This window comes from Eubalaena glacialis, chromosome 10 (genome assembly GCF_028564815.1).
Source record: "Eubalaena glacialis isolate mEubGla1 chromosome 10, mEubGla1.1.hap2.+ XY, whole genome shotgun sequence".
NCBI lineage: Eukaryota > Metazoa > Chordata > Mammalia > Artiodactyla > Balaenidae > Eubalaena > Eubalaena glacialis.
This window is the reverse complement of record NC_083725.1, coordinates 18,533,076-18,554,727: the sequence shown is the minus strand read 5'-3', so window position 1 is coordinate 18,554,727 and position 21,652 is coordinate 18,533,076. Positions and strand designations below refer to the sequence as shown.

Genomic DNA, 21,652 nt, shown 5'->3' with positions numbered 1-21,652 from the left:
GACAAAGAAGGATACTACATAATGATCAAGGAATCAATCCAAGAAGAAGATATAACAATTGTAAATACTTATGCACCCAACATAGGAGCACCTCAATACATAAGGCAAATGCTAACAGCCATAAAAGGGGAAACCGACAGTAACACAATAATAGTAAGGGACTTTAACACCCCACTTTCACCAATGGGCAGATCAACCAAAATGAAAATAAATAAGGAAACACAAGCTTTAAATGACACATTAAACAAAATGGATTTAATTGATATTTATAGGACATTCCATCCAAAAACAACAGAATACACTTTCTTCTCAAGTGCTCATGGAATATTCTCCGGGATAGATCATATCTTGGGTCACAAGTCAAGCCTTGATAAATTTAAGAAAATTGAAATCGTATCAAGTGTCTTTTCCGACCACAACGCTATGAGACTATATATCAATTACAGGAAAAAAGCTAAAAACTACAAACACATGGAGGCTAAACAATATGCTAATAAATAACCAAGAAATCGAAGAGGAAATCAGAACATACCTAGAAACAAATGACAATGAAAATACGATGACCAAAACCTATGGGATGCAGCAAAAGCAGTTCTAAGAGGGAAGTTTATAGCAATACAATCCTACCTCAAGAAACAAGAAACATCTCAAATAAACAACCTAACCTTACACCTAAAGCAATTAGAGAAAGAAGAACAAAAAAACCCCAAAGTTAGCAGAAGGAAAGAAATCATAAAGATCAGATCAGAAATAAATGAAAAAGAAATGAAGGAAACGATAGCAAAGATCAATAAAACGAAAAGCTCGTTCTTTGAGAAGATAAACAAAATTGATAAACCATTAGCCAGACTCATCAAGAAAAAAAGGGAGAAGACTCAAATCAATAGAATTAGAAATGAAAAAGGAGAAGTAACAACTGACACTGCAGAAATACAAAGGATCATGAGAGATTACTACAAGCAACTATATGCCAATAAAATGGACAACTTGGAAGAAATGGACAAATTCTTAGAAAAGCACAACCTTCCGTGACTGAACCAGAAAGAAATAGAAAATACAAACAGACCAATCACAGGCACTGAAATTGAAACTGTGATTAAAAATCTTCCAACAAACAAAAGCCCAGGACCAGATGGCTTCACAGGTGAATTCTATCAAACATTTAGAGAAGCGCTAACACCTATCATTCTCAAATTCTTCCAAAATATAACAGAGGGAGGAGCACTCCCAAACTCATTCTACAAGGCCACCATCACCCTGATACCAAAAGCAAAGATGTCACAAAAAAAGAAAACTACAGGCCAATATCACTGATGAACATAGATGCAAAAATCCTCAACAAAATACTAGCAAACAGAATCCAACAGCACATTAAAAGGATCATTCACCATGGTCAAGTGGGGTTTACCCCAGGAATGCAAGGATTCTTCAATATACGCAAATCAATCAATGTGATACACCATATTAACAAAATGAAGGATAAAAACCATATGATAATCTCAATAGATGCAGAAAAAGCTTTCAACAAAATTCAATACCCATTTATGATAAAAAAAAAAAACCCTCCAGAAAGTAGGCATAGAGGGAACTTACCTCAACATAATAAAGGCCATATATGGCAAACACACAGCCAACATCATTCTCAATGGTGAAAAACTGAAACCATTTCCACTAAGATCAGGAAGAAGACAAGGTTGCCCACTCTCACCACTGTTATTCAGTATAGTTTTGGAAGTTTTAGCCACAGCAATCAGAGAAGAAAAAGAAATAAAAGGAATCCAAATCGGAAAGGAAGAAGTAAAATTGTCACTGTTTGCAGATGACATAATACTATACATAGGGAATCCTAAAGATGCAGCCAGAAAACTAATAGAGCTAATCAATGAATTTGGTAAAGTAGCAGGATACAAAATTAATGCACAGAAATCTCTTGCATTCCTATACACTAATGATGAAAAATCTGAAAGAGTTATTAAAGAAACACTCCCATTTACCATTGCAACAAAAAGAATAAAATACCTAGGAATAAACCTACCTAAGGAGACAAAAGACCTGTATGCAGAAAACTATAAGACACTGATGAAAGAAATTAAAGATGATACAAACAGATGGAGAGATACACCATGTTCTTGGATTGGAAGAATCAACATTGTGAAAATGACTCTACTACCCAAAGCAATCTACAGATTCAGTGCAATCCCTATCAAACAACCAAGGGCATTTTTCACAGAACTAGAACAAAAAATTTCACAATTTGTATGGAAACACAGAAGACCCTGAATAGCCAAAGCAATCTTGAGAAAGGAAAACAGAGCTGGAGGAATCAGGCTCCCTGACTTCAGACTATACTACAAAGCTACAGTAATCAAGACAATATGGTACTGGCACAAAAGCAGAAATATAGATCAATGGAACAGGATAGAAAGCCCAGAGATAAACTCACGCCCATATGGTCACCTTATCTTTGACAAAGGAGGCAAGAATATACAGTGGAGAAAAGACAGCCTCTTCAGTAAATGGTGCTGGGAAAACTGGACAGCTACATGTAAAAGAATGAAATTAGAACACTCCCTAACACCATACACAAAAATAAACTCAAAATGGATTAAAGACCTGAATGTAAGGCCAGACACTATAAAACTGTTAGAGGAAAACATAGGCAGAATACTCTATGACATAAATCACAGCAAGATCCTTTTTGACCCACCTCCTAGAGAAATGAAAATAAAAACAAAAATAAACAAATGGGACCTAATGAAACTTAAAAGCTTTTGCACAGCAAAGGAAAACATAAACAAGATGAAAAGAATGGGAGAAACCCTCAGAATGGGAGAAAATATTTGCAAATGAAGCAACTGACAAAGGATTACTCTCCAAAATATACAAGCAGCTCATGCAGTTCAATATCAAAAAAACAAAAACCCAATCCAAAAATGGGCAGAATACCTAAATAGACATTTCTCCAAAGAAGATATACAGATTGCCAACAAACACATAAAAGGATGCTCAACTTCACTAATCATTAGAGAAATGCAAATCAAAACTACAATGAGGTATCACCTCACGCCAGTCAGAATGGCCATCATCAAAAAATCTACAAACAGTAAATGCTGGAGAAGGTGTGGAGAAAAGGGAACCCTCCTACACTGTTGGTGGGAATGTAAATTGATACAGCCACTATGGAGAACAGTATGGAGGTTCCTTAAAAAACTAAAAATAGAACTACCATATGACCCAGCAATCCCACTCCTGGGCATATACCCTGAGTAAACCATAATTCAAAAAGAGTCATGTACCACAATGTTCATTGCAGCGTTATTTACAATAGCCAGGACGTGGAAGCAACCTAAGTGTCCATAAACAGATGAATGGATAAAGAAGATGTGGCACATATATATAATGGAATATTGCTCAGCCATTAAAAGAAATGAAATTGAGTTATTTGTAGTGAGGTGGATGGACCTAGAATCTGTCATACAGAGTGAAGTAAGTCAGAAAGAGAAAAACAGATACCGTATGCTAACGCATATACATGGAATCTAAAAAACAAAGGTTCTGAAGAAGGTAGGGGCAGGACAGGAATAAAGACGCAGTCGTAGAGAATGGACTTAAGGACTCGGGGAGGGGGAAGGGTAAGCTGGGACGAAGTGAGAGAGTGGCATTGACATATATACACTACCAAATGTAAAATAGATAGCTAGTGGGAAGCAGCCTCATAGCACAGGGAGATCAGCTCGGTGCTTTGTGACCACCTAGAAGGGTGGGATAGGGAGGGTGGGAGGGAGACGCCAGAGGGAGGGGATATGGGGATATAAGTGTAAGTATAGCTGATTCATTCTGTTATACAGCAGAAACTAACAAAACAATGTAAAGTAATTATACTCCAATAAAGATGTTTAAAAAAAAAAGATAATTTCTCAGAAAATACTAATAGCAGTATATTAAGACTCTAATCTTCCCGGAAACAAGAGGATGGATAAAAAGGCCACTCCAGTTCCTTCCTTGATAGGAATTAGAATTCGAGTAAGAGAGAAATTTAAGCCAAAACATCTCCGTCCCCAGGCCCAGCTCTGGGGTGTCCAGATGGACTAATGGCCACTCACTAGGAATAAGGTGTCTTCTCTGGTCCCTTCCTCCCTGGAATTTAGTAATTCTTTTGAGTGAGAGAGAAATTTAAGCCAAATGACCTTCTGTCCCCAGGTCTAGATCTCGGGTGACCAGATGGACTAATGACCCATAACCAGCCCCATTAAGGCCTGGCCTTTGTTACTAGCTTGCTAATTCTAGATGCACTTTCCAGGACCTTCTACCTTGGAGAAGTTTCTCTGTTTTGGGGGGCACAGAAGAAGAGATTCCATCTCAAGGAGCTGGAAAAGCTAGAATTTGATGGAAATTTAGGGAAAAGGGAAGGCGGAAAGTTTCATCTCTAGGAAGGAGACATATTCAAGAGGCTGGAATACCCCCTTCATGGATCTTTGCAAGGACTTGAGTGAGACCTCCATCCTTCGGTGCCAGAAGGACCCTGCCTGTTCTGCTGTTTCTCACACCCATGACCCCACCACCGCCACCATGGGTTGTGTGAAGGATTACCAGCTCCCTTGTGAAAACAAGTCCCTGATCTCTGAAGTTTAGCAGCAGGAAGACAGCCAGGCAGGCGAGGCAGTGGGACCAAGCAGCCCATCGTGGTCCCTTGGGTTTCACTGTTCTCAGTGCTTCTCTCTCAGACCGTCGCTGCTGCCACCACACTGGCCTAATCAGTCGTAAATTCCCCTTCCTTCTCCTCCCCTTAGCGTGGAGGATGAAGGTGGGGCATTCCATATTGAGTACATATTAAGGGAAGAGACGAGGGAAGTAAGCAAAGGGATACATGAAGACTGAGACAGTCCGTCTTGTAGGGCACAGGGCACTCATTCCTCCTCAACCTAGTGTCCCAAAATAGCTTCATAGAGTCCCAAAAAGAACAGCATAACTTCACAGGCCCCTTGCCTGGGTGTCTTCATTCCTACTTCTTGCCTGTCTGCATGTGGAAGGTGGCAATATAAGCAGCCACCTCCTAGGAACAAACCCTTGGTCATCTTGACCTTTGGGGGTCAATATTGAGAGAAAAAGCCCCAATGTATCACTTACTTCAGAATCTCCATCCTGTCTGGTTGGAGGGCTAAAAAAAAGCCTTTTCCTCGGTGGCAAGACACAAGAAATAACCCCATCCTTCTAATGAAGCCCCACCTCATGCACCCAGACTCTACAGAGTAATATTAGACTCCAAAAACTCTAGCATCACGTCCATACCATGAGGAGGGGCTACAGAGTTCACCAGTTCCACATTTACTGTGCAGCCCATACCTGACATTTACAGAAATGAGCTTTGCTGGGACCAGGATGGCAGAGTGCGGTGTTTCTGAATCCATTTTGTAGTGGGGAAAATAGTACACTTAACAGTCCATTAAGTTATCATATATTCTACTTATGACACGCCTCAATAAAAATATCTTTAATTAGCAGGCTCGTGAGCCTACCCTTTCAACAAAACCAATCAAGGCAAGAATGTGGACCCCCGTGCATTCCCGGGATTGGAGCCAGAGTCTAATCAGCCTGGATCTAAATCCAGAGATGCTCTGGGACTCAGTGCAGTCCGGTGGTTAAAAGCCCAGACTTCCGAGTCTATAAGACTTAATACCATGTTCTCCACTTATTGGCTATGTAAGGTTGCTTAACTTCTCTGTGCCTCAGTTTCCTCACTGGCAATATGGGAATAATATCTTCTTCGTAGGAAGTAAGGATTAAATATGATAAAGAGCTTAGCACAGTGCCTGGCACATAGTACGCTTGATAAATAGCAGGTACTGTTGGTGGAGTGGTGTGGAACCAGGCCATTCCAAGGACCGGTGCCTTATTAGAGAACAGGTCGTGATGGGACCTGATGGGACATCGAGGAAAGAAAAACCCAGAGAGAAGAGACCCTCCAATGTCTGAAGACACTGTTCCTCTTCTCTCCTTCCTATAAAGGCCACTGCTGCCTCTTTGGGCAGAGGAACTAGGAAAACTGATCCTCCTGGTTTCCACCCTCTCCATGAATAGACAACCCCTAAGTTGTTCAGCCTCCAGGCCAGGATGTGTCAGGTCCCTGGAACTGGGTGGTAGAAAGGCTGCCCCCATGCCACCCCCAGAGCAAAGAGAGGTGGGTCTCACAGGGACTCCGAGCGAGAACCAAGCCTGGGTGTCCAACCAATGGGCTTCGTAAATCCCTCTCCTCAAGGCGTTGGGGGAGGATAAAGCTCTATCTCCCATTTAGCACCATAATGAGAAACCATATGCTTCCCCCAGCCCTTCTCTAGCCAGTGGGCCTGTAGTGGGACCAGATGTTACTACAGGTTGCAGAATTTTTATAGGTTTATAGGTTTTAAAAGATCAGGTTCTTTGGTGGTAAAAGTTTTACAGACCAGTAAAAGTCTACTGGAGGAGATGGGAAGCACACAGCTGTAACGGGAAGGGCTGCAACCAAGCGTCTGGAGGATCTCAGCTCCATCCATAAGTAGCTTTGGGAACTGAGGCAAGTCCTGGAGGCTCTCTGGGCTCTGTGTTTTAACCTGGAAAATGGGAGCAAGAAAAGTGATACAGGACTATGTCATGGGACAGCATCATGAATGGGTGGAAAGCTCCAAGCACACATGTGAACAAAGTCCTCCTTCCCATGGTTCTGGGAGCATCTGGACACAAAGGAAGGCCTGCAGACCCTACAGTCTCCGAGCTTTTCATTACCCACACTGGATGGCTGCCATCTGTGCGTCTGCCTCCCTGGGAGGAGCCTGGCCGTCTGCAGGCAGAGCTCAGGAATCAAATTAGCCAGGCCTCTGCTTTTCCCTCATCCCCACTGGCCAAGGAGAGTTCATCAAGGCCTCGCACTAATTCTTATCTTGTTTAAAAGGGGCAAAAGTGACTCCACAGTTTCATCGGAGGCAATTTACACCCCGCCACTGGCCACGGCTCCAGCTCCCCTTGTCTGTTGTGCCATCAAGTCCATTAATTTCTTCAGGGGAAACTTGATTGCTGCTCCATCAGAGAGATGCACAGGCAATACATCTCCACTGGAGGCCGTGGCCTGCCTGGCTCGCTCTAATTCTGTTACCTAAGAAGCTAATTCTCTAATGCACACGCTGGGCAGAAGACATCCTCTTCCCTCCCTAACACAATTGGGCAGTCCCAGAGGGTCCCAGGAGCTCACTGCAGAAGTGAAAGCTTGGGGTCCGTGGCACGGGGTCTCCAGGCTTCCTTACTGTCCCCGGGATTGTCCACCGCGGTGTGGAGAGCCCATTGCCCAGGGTCCCATTCGGGGATGGTCAGCCACATTCAGGCCACCTGGGGCTCACGGCTCAGCCCCTTCCTGCTGCCTCTGCTTCATCCTCTCCCCTCCTCTTTCTTCTCTTATTTTCCTCCTTCTTTTCCTCTATTTGTCCCCCTCCTTCCTTGCCTTTTACTTCTGTCCTCTTCCTTCTCAGTTTCCTACCAATTTTTCTTTCTCTTCTCGTCTTCCTTTTCTGCTTTTTACTTTTTTACTTCTCCCCCTTCTCCTTCTCCAGATCCCCCCTTTCTATAGTTTACCTTCTGTTTCTTTTCATCTTCCTCTTGTCCCTTTTTTTTTTTTAATTAATTTATTTATTTTTGGCTGTGTTGGGTCTTCGTTTCATGCGAGGGCTTTCTCTAGTTGCAGCGAGCGGGGGCCACTCTTCATCGCGGTGCGCTGGCCTCTCACTGTCGCGGCCTCTCTTGTTGCGGAGCACAGGCTCAGCAACTGTGGCTCACGGGCCTAGTTGCTCCGCGGCATGTGGGATCTTCCCAGACCAGGGCTCGAACCCATGTCCCCTGCATTGGTAGGCAGATTCTCAACCGCTGCACCACCAGGGAAGCCCCTCTTGTCCCTTTTTTTCCTCCAGCTTTGGTGTTGCCCCTTTTAGATCAAGTTCAGTGTCTGATGCTCCTTCCTGGCTCTCTGTCTCTGGAGGGTTTGGCTCAGTGGAAGGAATGGGCCCCAGGCCACGTTGACCTGGGCTTGAAGCAAAATACAGCGGGGCAGGGGGCACCTCATGTTTACACACAGGGAGCCCCAAGGATACATAATGGGACATTCTGTATCCTTGTGTGTGTGTGTGTGTGTGTGTGTGTGTGTGTGGCAGGGGAGCAGTTAAATGTGTATTTGCTCTTTAATGATCAGTCACCCGCTTAGCTAGGGGCACTGTGTCACCTGTGGAGTTAAAGTATGGTCCTCCTGCTTCTTGGAACCCACCCCACCCTGCCCCAGCCCGATGCTACCGACGGGCATAAATGAAGGCAGCAGCCTAAAGCACCTCCCAGCGGACAGGCTGCACCCTTGCTCCAGGAGCTCCCGCAGCCCCCTGACACCAAGTTACTCCTTGGGGAACTTGGCCAGGCCACCTGGCTGAATGGGTGGACTGAGCTCTGGCCGCATGACATCAGCCTGGTGGGCTCCCCTCTCACTGGCTCCCTCTTCTTCCTTCCCCGCCCTGAAACCTGATCCAGCTGAAGGACTGATTGCAGGAAAACTTGGCCGCTTCCCAGCCCTGGTGGCCGGGGCAGCGCGAGGCTGCAGCCTCAGAAGGTGCAGGGAGCAGCCAGCTGGGAGAGTCAGGCTGGCTGGGGCATGAGGCTGGCAGAGGGCAGGCAGGCTGGTCCTCAGCAGGGCTCACCCTGAAGGCCACTCGAGGCATCCGACACCGCAAGAAGCTCGCCATGCTGCTGTGGGTGCCACAGGCGCTGCTTGCCTTGCTTCTGCCCACGCTCCTGGCACAGGGAGAAGGTAAGGAGACAGTGGGAAAGCACGCAGGACCTGGCTGGCAGCTACAGAGGTGGGATAGGGGATGCTTGGCTCCTCCAAAAGTTGAGGGAAAGAGGGTTTTGGAGTGGGTGGGGCTACAGGAAAGTTGGGGATCTTACTGCATATGAGCATGAGAGGATTTTAACACACTGGGATCCAGCTAGAAATTGGGGATGTTGAACGTCGGGTGAGAGCAGGGCTTGCAGAGAGGGGCCCTGAGCTGTGTGGGAAATGCTTAGATGGGCATGGGACAGGGACTCCTCTCTTTTGCCCTGCCCCCAAACTCATCGAAGGGCAGCTGCAAGGGAACTTTGAGCTCATTTGGTCCATCCTTTCTTGTTATATCTGGGAATGCTGTGGACCAGAGATGGGGAGTAATTCACTCAAGGTCACACAGCTCCTTAGCAGTAGAGTGGAGACCAGAATGAATGCCATCATCTTTCTCCAGCTTCACTGCTTTCGTTGCACAGGTTCTCTAAAGTTCCTTCCAGGGCTAACCTCTAATAGCACCAAACTTCTCTCTGCATTCCCCCACCCATCCCTTTGCCCCTCCTGGGGACACAGGGTGTTTTGGTCACAAAAGGATCCATTTCCTTTTACGGCAGACAATATTCGTTCCCCATTTGGGAAGGTTTTCTCTCCATCCAGAGCTGGGTTGAAGCTGGGGCTGGGGCACAGTTAGGATGTGCTTAATTGGACGGATCTGAAGGGCTTCTGGGCACAATGGTTTTCCTCCCATGAGCTGTCGTTTGGGGAAACTCAGTGGGATGAGTAGGCCTGGGCTGCAAGTTAGGACTGTGGTCTGGGGTTTCCTTGGCTGAAGAGAAGCTCTGTCCCTCCCAGCGTTGGTCCTTTGCTCTGAGGCCTGCAGGGCCCAGACTTGTTCTGTCCAAAGAGATCAGAGTCCCAGACAATAGGATCTGGGCTGTCGTGTAGTGAAGACACATAGGGACCTGGGTTTGAATTTCAGTTCCTTCCCTTGCAGGGCATGGTACTCATCTTTCTGAGCCTTGGGGAGCCTCACCAAGGCTTCTGAGCCTTACCTTCTTTATCTATAAATGGGGTGTCATGATACTCACTCCAGTGGGCTCTCCTAAGACTGAAATGAACAATATGTTCATTGATATTTTTCCAAAGGGGACACTCACTAAATGTCCTCTTGTCTTTCTCTCTGCTCTTCTCTGCCTTTTCTGAGAAAAGCTGAAAGTTTATCAGGGGCAGGTGGGTGAGGGGCAGGAAGGGGGGTCTGCAGGACCAACTTGCTGTAGAGGTCCACACATGATAGATGAGATGGGAGAAGAAGCAGCCTTGTCGAGAGAAAGCCGGGCCTGCTGGCCCCTGGTCTGTGAAAGACCCTGGTCTCCCCCTGCCAGCCCCTCACTGCCTTGCAGCCTGTGCCCTGGTCCTCCAAGTTGCTCCCCTCCTCGACCCCGTCTTTCACCTTCATATTTCTGGCACCTTTCAGGAGGTGCTTCTACTGTTTCCCAGACGGACAACTGAGGTGCTCATGAAATCCCCAGAGAGCGGGGCTAGGGCTTAGGGGTTGGGGTTTCACTGTTTTATCTTTGCAGGCCTCCTGCTCTGGGGACCGTTTGGTTTCTCCTCGCTTCCTCCACACCTCAGCCCAGCCCTCTTCCTAACCCCATCAAACCTGCCCATAAAGCTACCCTAGAAGGAGGCCTGGCAAACCCTCCCCAGGAGTTTCTGTGAGTGTGGAGAGGGGGCAGGGATCTCCTCGGGGTAGATTTTGCAGGAGGGAGAAGGAATGTCCATGTTCACTGGATGCCCACCCTTTCCTCCTTACCAGTTGCGGGCTGGGGTCAAGGGGACAATGAGCTATGCGGACGCTGAGATGTGACCTTGGCTGAGGCTGACCCTCGGCAGACCATTGGGCTTAGAAATTGTGCACTTGGGGCCACAATTTCCAGTATCACACCTGAGGGCCAGCTCCCCTTTATCTCCCAGAGCCTCTCATGCAGGGCCCCATGGGCCCACCTCCTCTGGGCAGGCAGCTTCTCTCAACCCTTCTCAGCCCTTGGCCTACTTGAGACCTCACCTGTCTTGTGGCACCTGCTTTAACAGCCCAGCTTCCCTTCTCATGTAAATGGGTGCCTAGGTTACCCTTAGGAGACAATATCTTTGGATTTGGGCAGGAATCTCTGCAGATCAAACGCTATAGTGATGGGCATTTCAGTCTGTGGGAGTATCTGGGAAGGGTGGGGACACTTTCCTTTTAATAGCTTTCAAACCAGAGCCAGAGAACTGGCCAGGGAGACTCAGGCTCTGTTGTCTGATTTGAAATGTTCTCCTTCCCAGCCAAGCACAGGCGGGGCCCCCAGGCCCGGGACGCCTCCAGGCCAGCTCTGCTGCGGCTGTCAGATCACCTCCTGGCCAACTACAAGAAGGGTGTGCGACCTGTGCGCGACTGGAGGACTCCGACCACTGTGTCCATTGATGTCATCATCTACGCCATCCTCAGCGTGGTGAGCGTCTGGCCCCACTGCCCGGCTCAGAGGTGGACCTTCTGGGTGGGAGACCATGTGAGACCAAGTCACCCCCAGGCAACACGGTGGGCATTCAAGCGCCCCCAGTACCTGTGCTCTGGCACCACGGCTCAGGACAGCTGCCCAAACCAGAAAACTGGGGTCACCTTCATGGCTGCCTCTCCTGTACCCTACAGCCAGTGGGTCACTCAGCGCATGCGGTTTTCACAATCGTACCTACCTGTGTGAGCTGTGTGAGGGTTCACACCGTCCTATTCGTCTCTACACCCTTGCTGTCTACACCCTTGCTGTCTTACACACATCCTTGGTACATGGCGGGTGTCACTAAATCGTTGTTGAAGAATTAATCATAAATAAATCAATTAATCAGTTACTGAAGTAGGGTGGGGTGCACTGCCCAGCCGAGGAAGTCGGACATTGGGCAGAGATAAATGAGAGGGCAATTGCAAGAGGCAGGGCACTGCGCTGGGGTAGGATGGGTGGAACGGACTTCTCTGGCTGTCTCTACTAGAGTCAGTTGGCTGTTTCAGGAAGGGAAATTGGGAATTGGATCGAAGGGAGGGATAGTGATGGATTTTTCATTCTATGTGATTTTGTACAGCTTGACTTCATGCTAGAGTAGGAGATAGATACATATATATAAATGTACAGATATACATCTATATGATGCTGTTATATGTCTTCTATCATTATCTTCTATTGTGTTATTATCAATGTATATGTAAAACATACACAACAGAATAGAAGATAATAGAAGATACACACACACACACACACGCACGATGTTAAAAAAGAAATCACTGAACTTCTTTCTAGGTGTGTCCTAGTAAAGACCAACTTTTCCTGGCTCACCCCTTTTCCTCCACCTCATTTCCTCACTCTCACTTCCCAAGGGAACAGAGACACAGAGCAGCAGCTCCTGTTGGGGTTGGTGTGTGCAAGGGGCCCGCAGCCCCCAGGGCCACCTAGGCTGAGCTCCCGTTCTTTCCACAGGATGAGAAGAATCAGGTGCTGACCACGTACATCTGGTACCGGCAGGTGAGCTGACCAGCCCCTGCCCCTCCCCCACCCCCATTTCCTCGGACTGGGACTTTCCCTTCCTGGAGGGGCTCCTCCATCTCAAAGGAGTCAGGATCTCAGAGGCCTTGGGGAGGGGAGGGGAGGGGAGGGAAGAGGTGGGAGGCATACTCACGAGATCCAGGATCTCCTGGATCTGGACCCCTCTACCCTCAGGACTGGGAATAGCAGGCAGCTTAAAGATTGGCGGAGGAGAAATCCTCCACACCCCTCTGGTTTCTGAAGTTTTTCACAGCATCGCAAACAAGTGCTTTTCCCACCTCTGTTGCTCAAGCACCTCGGTGACTGGTAGCTCAGAATGCAGTCACTTCGTTTTCAAACAGCTCTAATTGCTAGAAAGTTCTTCCTTCTATTAAAGCCAAATTGAACGACAACCAGATTGGGAGATTGAAACAGGATGATTCCATCCACTTGGTCCTCCCATCCCCGGCCATGTGCCTGCTCTTCCAGCTTCCGGTGGGCATCACTCAGGCACTGGTGAGGCCTTGGCAGCATTTCTGGCTTGGAGCTCGCGGGGGAGGGCAGGAGACAGCACGGGCCGCGGTCCACAGGCTGGTCCTGCTCTGGCAGCCCCTGAGGCTGTGGGGGAGACATCAGAGCAGGAGGGGACACCAAAGTGGCTGAAGAGAGGACAGCAGGAGGCGGGGACAGTTCCTAGAAGTCAAACCTGAGAGAGGTTCTGAGGACACACCTGGTGTATATGGGTCTCTGTTAAATCCCTCCCGCTCCTCATGGGACAGGGAGTGGGGTGGAGGAAGAAGCCAGAATGCTGATTCCTGACATCCTGCTCCCTTTCTGCCTTAGAAAGATCTCTTAACACACAACACACCTGCCTCAAGAGAGGGACCCAAGCCAGAACAGGCATCCTGGGGCTCCTTTCCCGGGACATCTGGCTTAAGTCCCACCTCTGGACCTCTAGGGTCACTTGTCTGCTCCAGCAGTAGGAGATGCCAATCTACTATGTACCAGCAGCTGTGCTAAGGCACTAGATTAGACTCAGGCCCTGACCACAATGAGCTCACAGACTAGTGGGGGCCACAGACACGTGAACAGACAATGCAACGCAGCAAGATAGCCGTTCCTATGTAACAAAGAAAAGATGCCAATTGTGGGAGCAAAGAAGAGGCACTAAACTCAGCCTGGGGAGTGGGGGTCATGGGAGGCTCCTGGAGAAGGAGACAGACAGATTCCTTGGTTACATCTGGAAGGATGAGTAAGACTCACCTCGAGAAAGAAGACAGGACTGCAGTATGGGGGGAGCAGGATATGCAGCGATGCGGAGGTTTTGACAATGTTTAATTCCATGTGGCTGGAGTGTAGACTCCACAGAGAGCCACGGCAAGAAAAATGAGGCTGGAGAGACAGGTGGAGGCCAGATCAGGTGGGCCTTTGTTGCCCATGATCCTAACGGCAGTGGAACACCACTGAAGAGTTTTAAGCAGAGGAGTGACGTGATGAAATTTCCATTTTAGATCAGTCATTCTGGCAGGATAGTGGAGGAGGCATTGATCGAAATTTAGTAATAACCATCTCTACCCTGTGAGGTGCATGCTATTATCCTTGTTTACATATGCGCCGATCAAGACACAAGAAGCAATTTGTCTAAGATGCCTCAGTTGGTGGCTAGGGAGTTTATAACATTAGAAATGATTGAATACCTTCCCAGGGAGAGGCTGTATTGTATTCGCATTGTAGGGATGTGTGAGTACAGAGGTGCGGGGACTTCTGGGTACCGCTGTGTGGTCTGGGTGCCACTGACACCCAGATTCTCCTAAGAAGATGCCCACCTGTTGCCTGGGCTCCAAGTGGTGAAGTTGGCCTGAGTTGTGGACGACTCGGCCTGAGACGGACGGGGTAGCCTGTGACCGTTCCTGTTCCTCCCCTAGTACTGGACTGATGAGTTTCTCCAGTGGAACCCTGAGGACTTTGACAACATCACCAAGTTGTCCATCCCCACGGACAGCATCTGGGTCCCAGACATCCTCATCAACGAGTTGTGAGTACTGTCATCAGATGCTGGGCAGCCAGGGGGGCGGGAGACAGGATCACTGCTGTTGCATTTGAGATGCCCCACTAGACCTGCGGAACCATAGGTAAAGTTGAATCGGGCCCCAATTCCCCTTTGTCTTTTTTCTCCCTTTCTTTTCTTTTTAGAAAACTCCTCTTTTTCTATGTCTGATGTTGAAACTCTGCACTTCTTGGTCCAAGGGCCCCCTTCCCCGGGAAGGGAGGCCAGTGAGTGAATCCACACTGAATCATAATAGTCTAATGAGGAACGGCTGCGTTTTTAAAAGGGACAGTTATATTACTGAAAGGAATGAAGTACTAGCGGTGGTTACTGCTGCTGGTCACGAAGGAGATTTGGGGCCGGGAGACACTCAAACTTTCAAGTCACACATGTGCCTCACTGGCCACAAATTGCACCCCCGATATGAAGTGGGTCCCACTAACCTTTATTCCCATCTGCCAACATTCCTTCTCCCCATTCTTCAGGCTCCACTGCCTGGGTTTCTGAATCCAAGGTCTGGGAAGATGGCTGGGGAGATGCACAGAAGGAGAAGGTGGCAGGGGCCAGTTGCCCTCCACTCAGTACCCCCCGCATCACCCAATTCCAGGGGATGCCATTCACCTTGTTATTTGGAGAGGCAGCTGACTCAGAGCCCCAGCCTTGCATAGCTCAGGCTGGAGGGATTGGGGAGCCTCAGTTTCTGGCTGGATCTCCAGCTTAAACAGTGACGTAGCCTTGGTCTTGACTTCTCATCTCTCAACCTGATGTCACAGAAGGCTGCAGGCTCAGGATCCGAGGCTCAGCCACAGTGGTTGCTTGGGAGAACCCGGCCTGGGGTTGGCTGAGAGAATGGAATGAAGTTTGCAGGACTTTGCTGTTTTGTTCCAATTCTTCTCACTGATTTTGCCAGTTCCTTCCCCCCTGCCCCACCCCGGAAATGATGGTTTTCATTTCACAGGACTTCTAGGGATGGAACCCAAGGTCCTGCTCTCCCACCAAGCCTGCCCATCACCATCGGGCTGGCGATCCTGGGGGCTGAGGTCTGCCCAGCCCGGGTAGGGGGCACATGGGGACAGCTGGGCATTCTCCTTACAACCCATGGCTTGGGGGTCCTGGCCTGCCTTTTGTGGCGAGGTTGCCAGGGGAATAAATGAGAAATGCCCTTTACTGCTTGGAAAGTGGCCTTGGCAATGGCAGGTGAGGAAACCTAATAAGAAGCTTGGAAAAACGGAGGCCAGAAAAAACTGCCAGGTTGTCTTGCTGCCTAGACCCTCCCTGCGTTTCTTTCCCTGCCGAGTAGCTTAGAGACCTTCAGACTCCCACGGCTTGACCTGCTTCTTGAGTCTCAAACCGACCCCTCTTCCCTGGCCAGTGTGGATGTGGGGAAGTCTCCAAATATCCCGTACGTGTATGTCCAGCATCATGGAGAGGTCCAGAACTACAAGCCCCTCCAGGTGGTGACCGCCTGTAGCCTCGACATCTACAGCTTCCCCTTCGATGTACAGAACTGCTCACTGACCTTCACCAGCTGGCTGCACACCAGTGAGTCTGTGGGCTTCGGGAGGTGGGAGCACATGTTGGGGGCGCCCGGGGTGCCTGCTTGAGGAGCACACCCTAGGATGCAGTCTCCCTCCTCCAACTTGATCACCCCTTGTTTTTTAATGTTGCTGAGCCTCTGTTTCCTCATCTTCCAAATGGCACTACCATTGTTGCCCTTGTTGCCTCCCTCAGTTGTCATAAGGATTGAATGAGACAGTGTAAACTGACGGCACGATGCTCAGGGACAATTCTTTCCCAATATCACAAGTAGGATCTGGCACGAAATGTCTTTCAAATCCAACCACTCCTCCACTGATGGACCCTCCCCCAGGGCAAGCAATCCTCATCTCCTGCCCAGGTTTTTGCAGTAGCCTCCTAGCTGTACCCACCCATTCATTCTTCCTCCCTACCCGCCATTCACGCTCCTCACAGCAGCCAGAGAGATCTCATGAAAATGCAGATCTGGTTACGTCACTGTCTGCTTCCCTGAGACACAATCCAAATCTCTTACCTGGCCGAGAGAACCCTGCAAAGTGTGGCCACCCCTCTGGCATCACCTGGTGTGCACTCTCCAGCCCAGCTGCCTGCCTTCCTGGGCCCCAGAGCCCCTTGTTCTTTCCTTTACTCACATGCCGCTTCCTCTCCTAGGCCAACGTGCCCCTCCCCCTCCCTCCCCCTTTCCCCTTTCTGCCCCACATCCCCCCCCCCCCCCCCCCGCCGCTGGGCCAACTCCTCTACACTTCTTCTAATCACAGTGTCCCCGTCCGTTCCCCAGGGAAACCCCCTCTCATCCCCCAGACGAGGCATCCCCAGCACTCAACTTCATAGTCTCCTGTTCTCCCCACTTCTAGTCACTTGTAAGGACTTGTTCAATGTCTACTCCTCCAGATAGAAACTTAGAGAGGGCAGCGACATGATTTCTATCCACCATTAGATCCCCAGGGCAGTGCCTGGCCCAAAGGAAGATGCTCGGTAAACTTTTATTGAGTGGATGAACGCTAGGTGCCCAGTATGGTCTAGTGAAGTGAGAATTGCCCTACTGCAAAAAGGCATCCTCCAGTTCTATCCTGACTTTATTGCATTAACTGTAAATGGCAAAGGTAATACCTAACTCCCTTGAACAAAAGCCGTAATTACAGGGACTTCCCTAGCAGTCCAGTGGTTAAGATTCTGCCCTTCCACTGCAGGGGTTCGATTCCTGGTCGGGGAACGAAGATTCTGCATGCCACGGAGCGCGGCAAAAAAATCTTTTTTAAAAGCCATAATTATAAATAATCTTTGATCTTTGACCTTTACTCTCAGTCCCAAACTCTTACCAACAACTCCCCACACCAAGAGTTAACAATTTTTATCAGTATAAACTTCACATAATATATTCTTCCAGATCCTACTCTATGCTTTGAATATATACACATACATACACATCTATGGAAAGTGCCTGGAAATTGTCTTATAGGTTTTTATTTTACATAAATGTAAAATATTTCATGTTCTATTATATACTGGTATCTGAGCCTTTTTACTCAACAACAGGTCTTGGACATTTTTCCAAGTTAGTGCAGATTTAGCTCTTCCTCATAAATTTTGACTGCTGTAGAATAGCTTATGATTTGGACTGCATAATACTTTATTAAGCATTTTCCTGATTGGTAGCCATTTAGATCTTTCCCAATATTTTGCTGCAATGGATACTCCTGTCCTTTTGTGCATATGTATATCTGTTTCTCTAGTATTGATACACAGCAGTATAACTGCTGTTCTATAAGTGAGGGTTTTGCTTATTTTCCTAATTCACCTTTAAAGACAGGCAGCTCTATCACGGCAAAGGTGAGGAAAGCTGACTCTTGCTCATTGCCTAAATGAGAAATTCTAACAGGAAACCTAGAAAGGTGCTTGACGGGCTGTGTGTGTGTGTGTGTGTGAGAGAGACAGACAGACAGACAGAGACAGAGACAGAGAGAGACAGAGAGAGAGAAAGACAGAGAGAGACAGAGACAAAGACAGAAACAGAAACAGAGAGAGGAGAGAGCTTCCTAATAAATGGTTCGCTGGTTCTTTGCATTTTGCTGTGTTTCCACCCAAGACTTCGTCTCCCTTGTTACAGCCCCACTGCACAGACAGGTACAGTGTGCACTATTACCTCATCGTATAGCTGAGAAAACTGAGGCTGAAGATTAAGAGCTGAGGCTTGAGCCATGCCACATGGGTGCTGCCCCACCATCACAGGCACACCCCTGGCCCAGACTCCAAAGCTGCTTGATTTCTCCTCTCTCAGTCCAGGACATCAACATCTCCCTGTGGCGCCTGCCGGAAAAGGTGAAATTGGACAGGAGCATCTTCATGAACCAGGGCGAGTGGGAGCTGCTGGGGGTGCTGACCCAGTTTCAGGAGTTCAGTATAGAAAGCAGCGACTGTTACGCAGAGATGAAGTTCTATGTGAGTCGGACAGGAAGCGGATGTGGGTAAAACAATGAATAAAGTCACACCCAGGTAGACTTCAGGAGGCATAGCCCTTTTCCCAGCTCACACTCTTCCCTCAATGAAGCAGGTGGGGAAACGCAACTGAATTGTCCTTTACTTTTCCTGAACAGCCGCAAGCCTGGATCTGGAGGCGGAATATGGGGTCTGCCCATCTCCTTCTCCGAGCAATCCAGGCTGCAAGCACCACGAAGCAGGGGGGTCTGGGATGGGGTGGTGGTTCCTGGGTGCAGGACCCGTCTGCTCCCGGCTCCCCCAGAGCTCCTCTCTTGGTCCCAGGTGGTCATCCGCCGGCGGCCCCTATTCTATGCGGTCAGCCTGCTGCTGCCCAGTATTTTCCTCATGGTCATGGACATCGTAGGCTTCTACCTGCCCCCGAACAGTGGCGAGAGGGTCTCCTTCAAGATCACGCTCCTTCTGGGCTACTCGGTCTTCCTGATCATTGTGTCTGACACGCTGCCGGCCACGGCCATCGGCACGCCCCTCATCGGTAAGGCCCGCTCCCGGGGAAGAGCTCAGTGCGGCCGAGGAACGGAGGAACTGGCCCTCTCCTACCTCCCGTGTGTGTCCCCCACTCCCGCCCCACCCCGGGGTGCACAGGTGTCTACTTCGTCGTGTGCATGGCTCTTCTGGTGATCAGCTTGGCCGAGACCATCCTCATCGTGCGGCTGGTACACAAGCAGGACCTGCAGCAGCCAGTGCCCGCCTGGCTGCGGCGCCTGGTCCTGGAGAGAGTCGCCCTGCTCCTCTGCCTAGGGGAACAGTCCACTTCCCGGAGGCCCCCAGCCACCTCCCAGGCCGCCAAGACCAATGACTGCTCAGGTGAGAGAGGGAACTTCTGGCCTGGATGCAGGGACATGGGAGGGATTCTCTGGAGGGCTAGCCGGGCCAGAGAGCCTGGGCAGGGCCTGGGAACTGGGTACCATCCGGCACAGAGAACCCACGGTGAACTTCAGCCAAAGGCATCAATCAAACCCTTTCCTAACCTTGGTATTCGCGCATCATGCCAGGTGGGGACAGAGAGGGGTTAGGAGTCCCAGAGGCTGAGCAGGTCAGGAGCTGAGACCTCTGGGCTGAGGGTGGCCTCTCCTGAGATGGATCCCGAGGTAGTGGGGGGGGTCAAATGGATGCCTCTCGGGCACTTATGGGACAGCTAGCCTCATGGGGTTCAGCACTGCACCCGGGTTCCCAACACTCTCTCATTAGAATAAGCCAAAGACCAGGTCCATCAGAATTTCAAACACCTATGAGGCAGAGAGACAGGGCACAGAGGGACACTAAATTCCTCATGCCCCTGAGGAATTTGTCATCCTTGCTGTTGGTGGTGGTGGTGGTTGGTTTGCTGGTTTATTTCTTGAGCACTTACCAGGGGGGTGCAAAGCATTGTCCGTGCATTATCACAGGTGATTCTCATGACACCTCAATAGGATCTTCACTCTAATTTTTCAAACAGCAAACAGAAGCATAGAGAAGCCAAATAGCTTGCCCTAAGTCACAGAGCCAGGACCTGGTGAAACCATAATTTGAACCCAAGTCCACCTGACTCTAAGCTGGTGTTTTAAACTCTCCACCCCACTCCCCTCCTTTGTGTCTTCCTCCTGGCTGGGGCCAGGCCTTTTACAGAAGATGTTTGGTTAATCAAAGACCATCTCATCATGAGCTCGTGCAACAGCCTAATACCTAATTCAACAGCTCACCTGGGGAAGGTAGTGATCCGAAGGTGTATTTTCTGGTCTAGAAGGATTCGAAGTCATGGAGAGGAGGGCAGTGAGGCAATATGATGTAGTGGACAGAGCAGTGGATTTAGAGTCCAGATACCTGGGCCTTGGTGGCCTCCCCTTTAAATGATGCTCCAACTGTGTCACCACGGGCTAGTCACTTAACCTCTCTGAGCTTTAGCACCTTCATATGAAGAGTGTGGTTTGTAATTACACTTACTCTGCCTCTCTATGGGGTTGCTGGGAGGCTCAAATGAAATAATGGATATCAAATTGCTGCGGAAAGCCCACGGGTTAAAAAAATGCATGGGAAGGATAAATATCAAATTCATGATCTTGGTGATGTGGGGAGGGAATGAAGGATGTGACTAAGGAGAGGTATACAGGGATCTTCAACTGTACTGGCTTTTTTTTTTTTTAATGAACCATACTTTATTTTATTTTTAAAATTTATTTATTTTTTTATTTTTGGCCGCGTTGGGTCTTCGTTGTTGCGCGCGGGCTTTCTCTAGTTGTGAGCAGGGGCTACTCTTCATTGTGGTGCGCGGGCTTCTCATTGCGGTGGCTTCTCTTGCTGTGGAGCACGGGCTGTAGGTGTGCGGGCTTCAGTAATTGTGGCACGTGGGCTCAGTAGTTGTGGTGCATGGGTTCAGTAGTTGTGGCTTGTGGGCTCTAGAGCACAGGCTCTGTAGTTGTGGCTCACGGGCTTAGTTGCTCCACGGCATGTGGGATCTTCCCACACCAGGGCTCGAACCTGTGTCCCCTGCATTGGCAGGCGGGTTCTTAACCACTGCGCCACCAGGGAAGTCCCTGTACTGGCTTTCTTTATTTGTTTAAGTTGGATGGTGGGTACACAAATACGTAAGTTATTCTCTATACTTTTTTGGTCTGAGATTATACATAAGAAAAATGTCTGAGGCCTTAGAAACATAAAGGTCAGTGTTCAAGCAAGGCTGCTGGGCCTCCCTCCTTTGCCAATGCTCTGCCCTTCTTCTAGACGTGACAAACCACTGCAACCATCTGGGGGGATCCCGGGACTTGGAGAAGACCCCGAGGGGCAGTGGCAGCCCTCCCCCACCGCCGCGGGAGGCCTCCCTGGCGGTGCGTGGGCTGCTGCAGGAGCTGACCTCCATCCGGCACTTCCTGGAAAAGCGGGAGGAGAGCCGAGAGGTGGCCCGGGACTGGCTGCGCGTGGGCTCCGTGCTGGACAAGCTGCTCTTCCGCATCTACTTGCTGGCGGTGCTGGCCTACAGCGTCACCCTGGTCATGCTCTGGTCCATCTGGCAGTATTCCTGAGTGGGTCCAGCCCAGTAGGGGGTGGGTAATGAGGCTGGTTAGGATGGGGATGGGGGAATTTCAGGGCCCAGGGGATGCCAGGGACGTTCTCAAAACACATAAACAGTTCCATGCCTGTTTCCAATGCCAAGTCTCTCAGCAATCCCCAACCAGGGCCTTAACCCTTCCCCTAAAAACTTGGTGTTTAAGGCTCTTACATCCT

The 21,652-nt window shown here is 49.2% G+C and overlaps 1 protein-coding gene across 1 annotated transcript; it reads left to right on the top strand.

Annotated features, from left to right (window-relative positions):
- The first annotated feature begins 8,742 nt into the window (after positions 1 to 8,742).
- HTR3A (5-hydroxytryptamine receptor 3A) lies at positions 8,743 to 21,450 on the top strand. Its single transcript, XM_061202526.1, has 9 exons — positions 8,743 to 8,812; positions 11,147 to 11,313; positions 12,328 to 12,372; positions 14,298 to 14,407; positions 15,792 to 15,961; positions 18,234 to 18,394; positions 18,716 to 18,926; positions 19,037 to 19,258; positions 21,152 to 21,450. Exons 1-9 carry the CDS (start codon positions 8,746 to 8,748, stop codon positions 21,448 to 21,450), a joined length of 1,452 nt encoding a protein of 483 aa, XP_061058509.1. The 5' UTR covers positions 8,743 to 8,745.
- Positions 21,451 to 21,652: the final 202 nt, after the last annotated feature.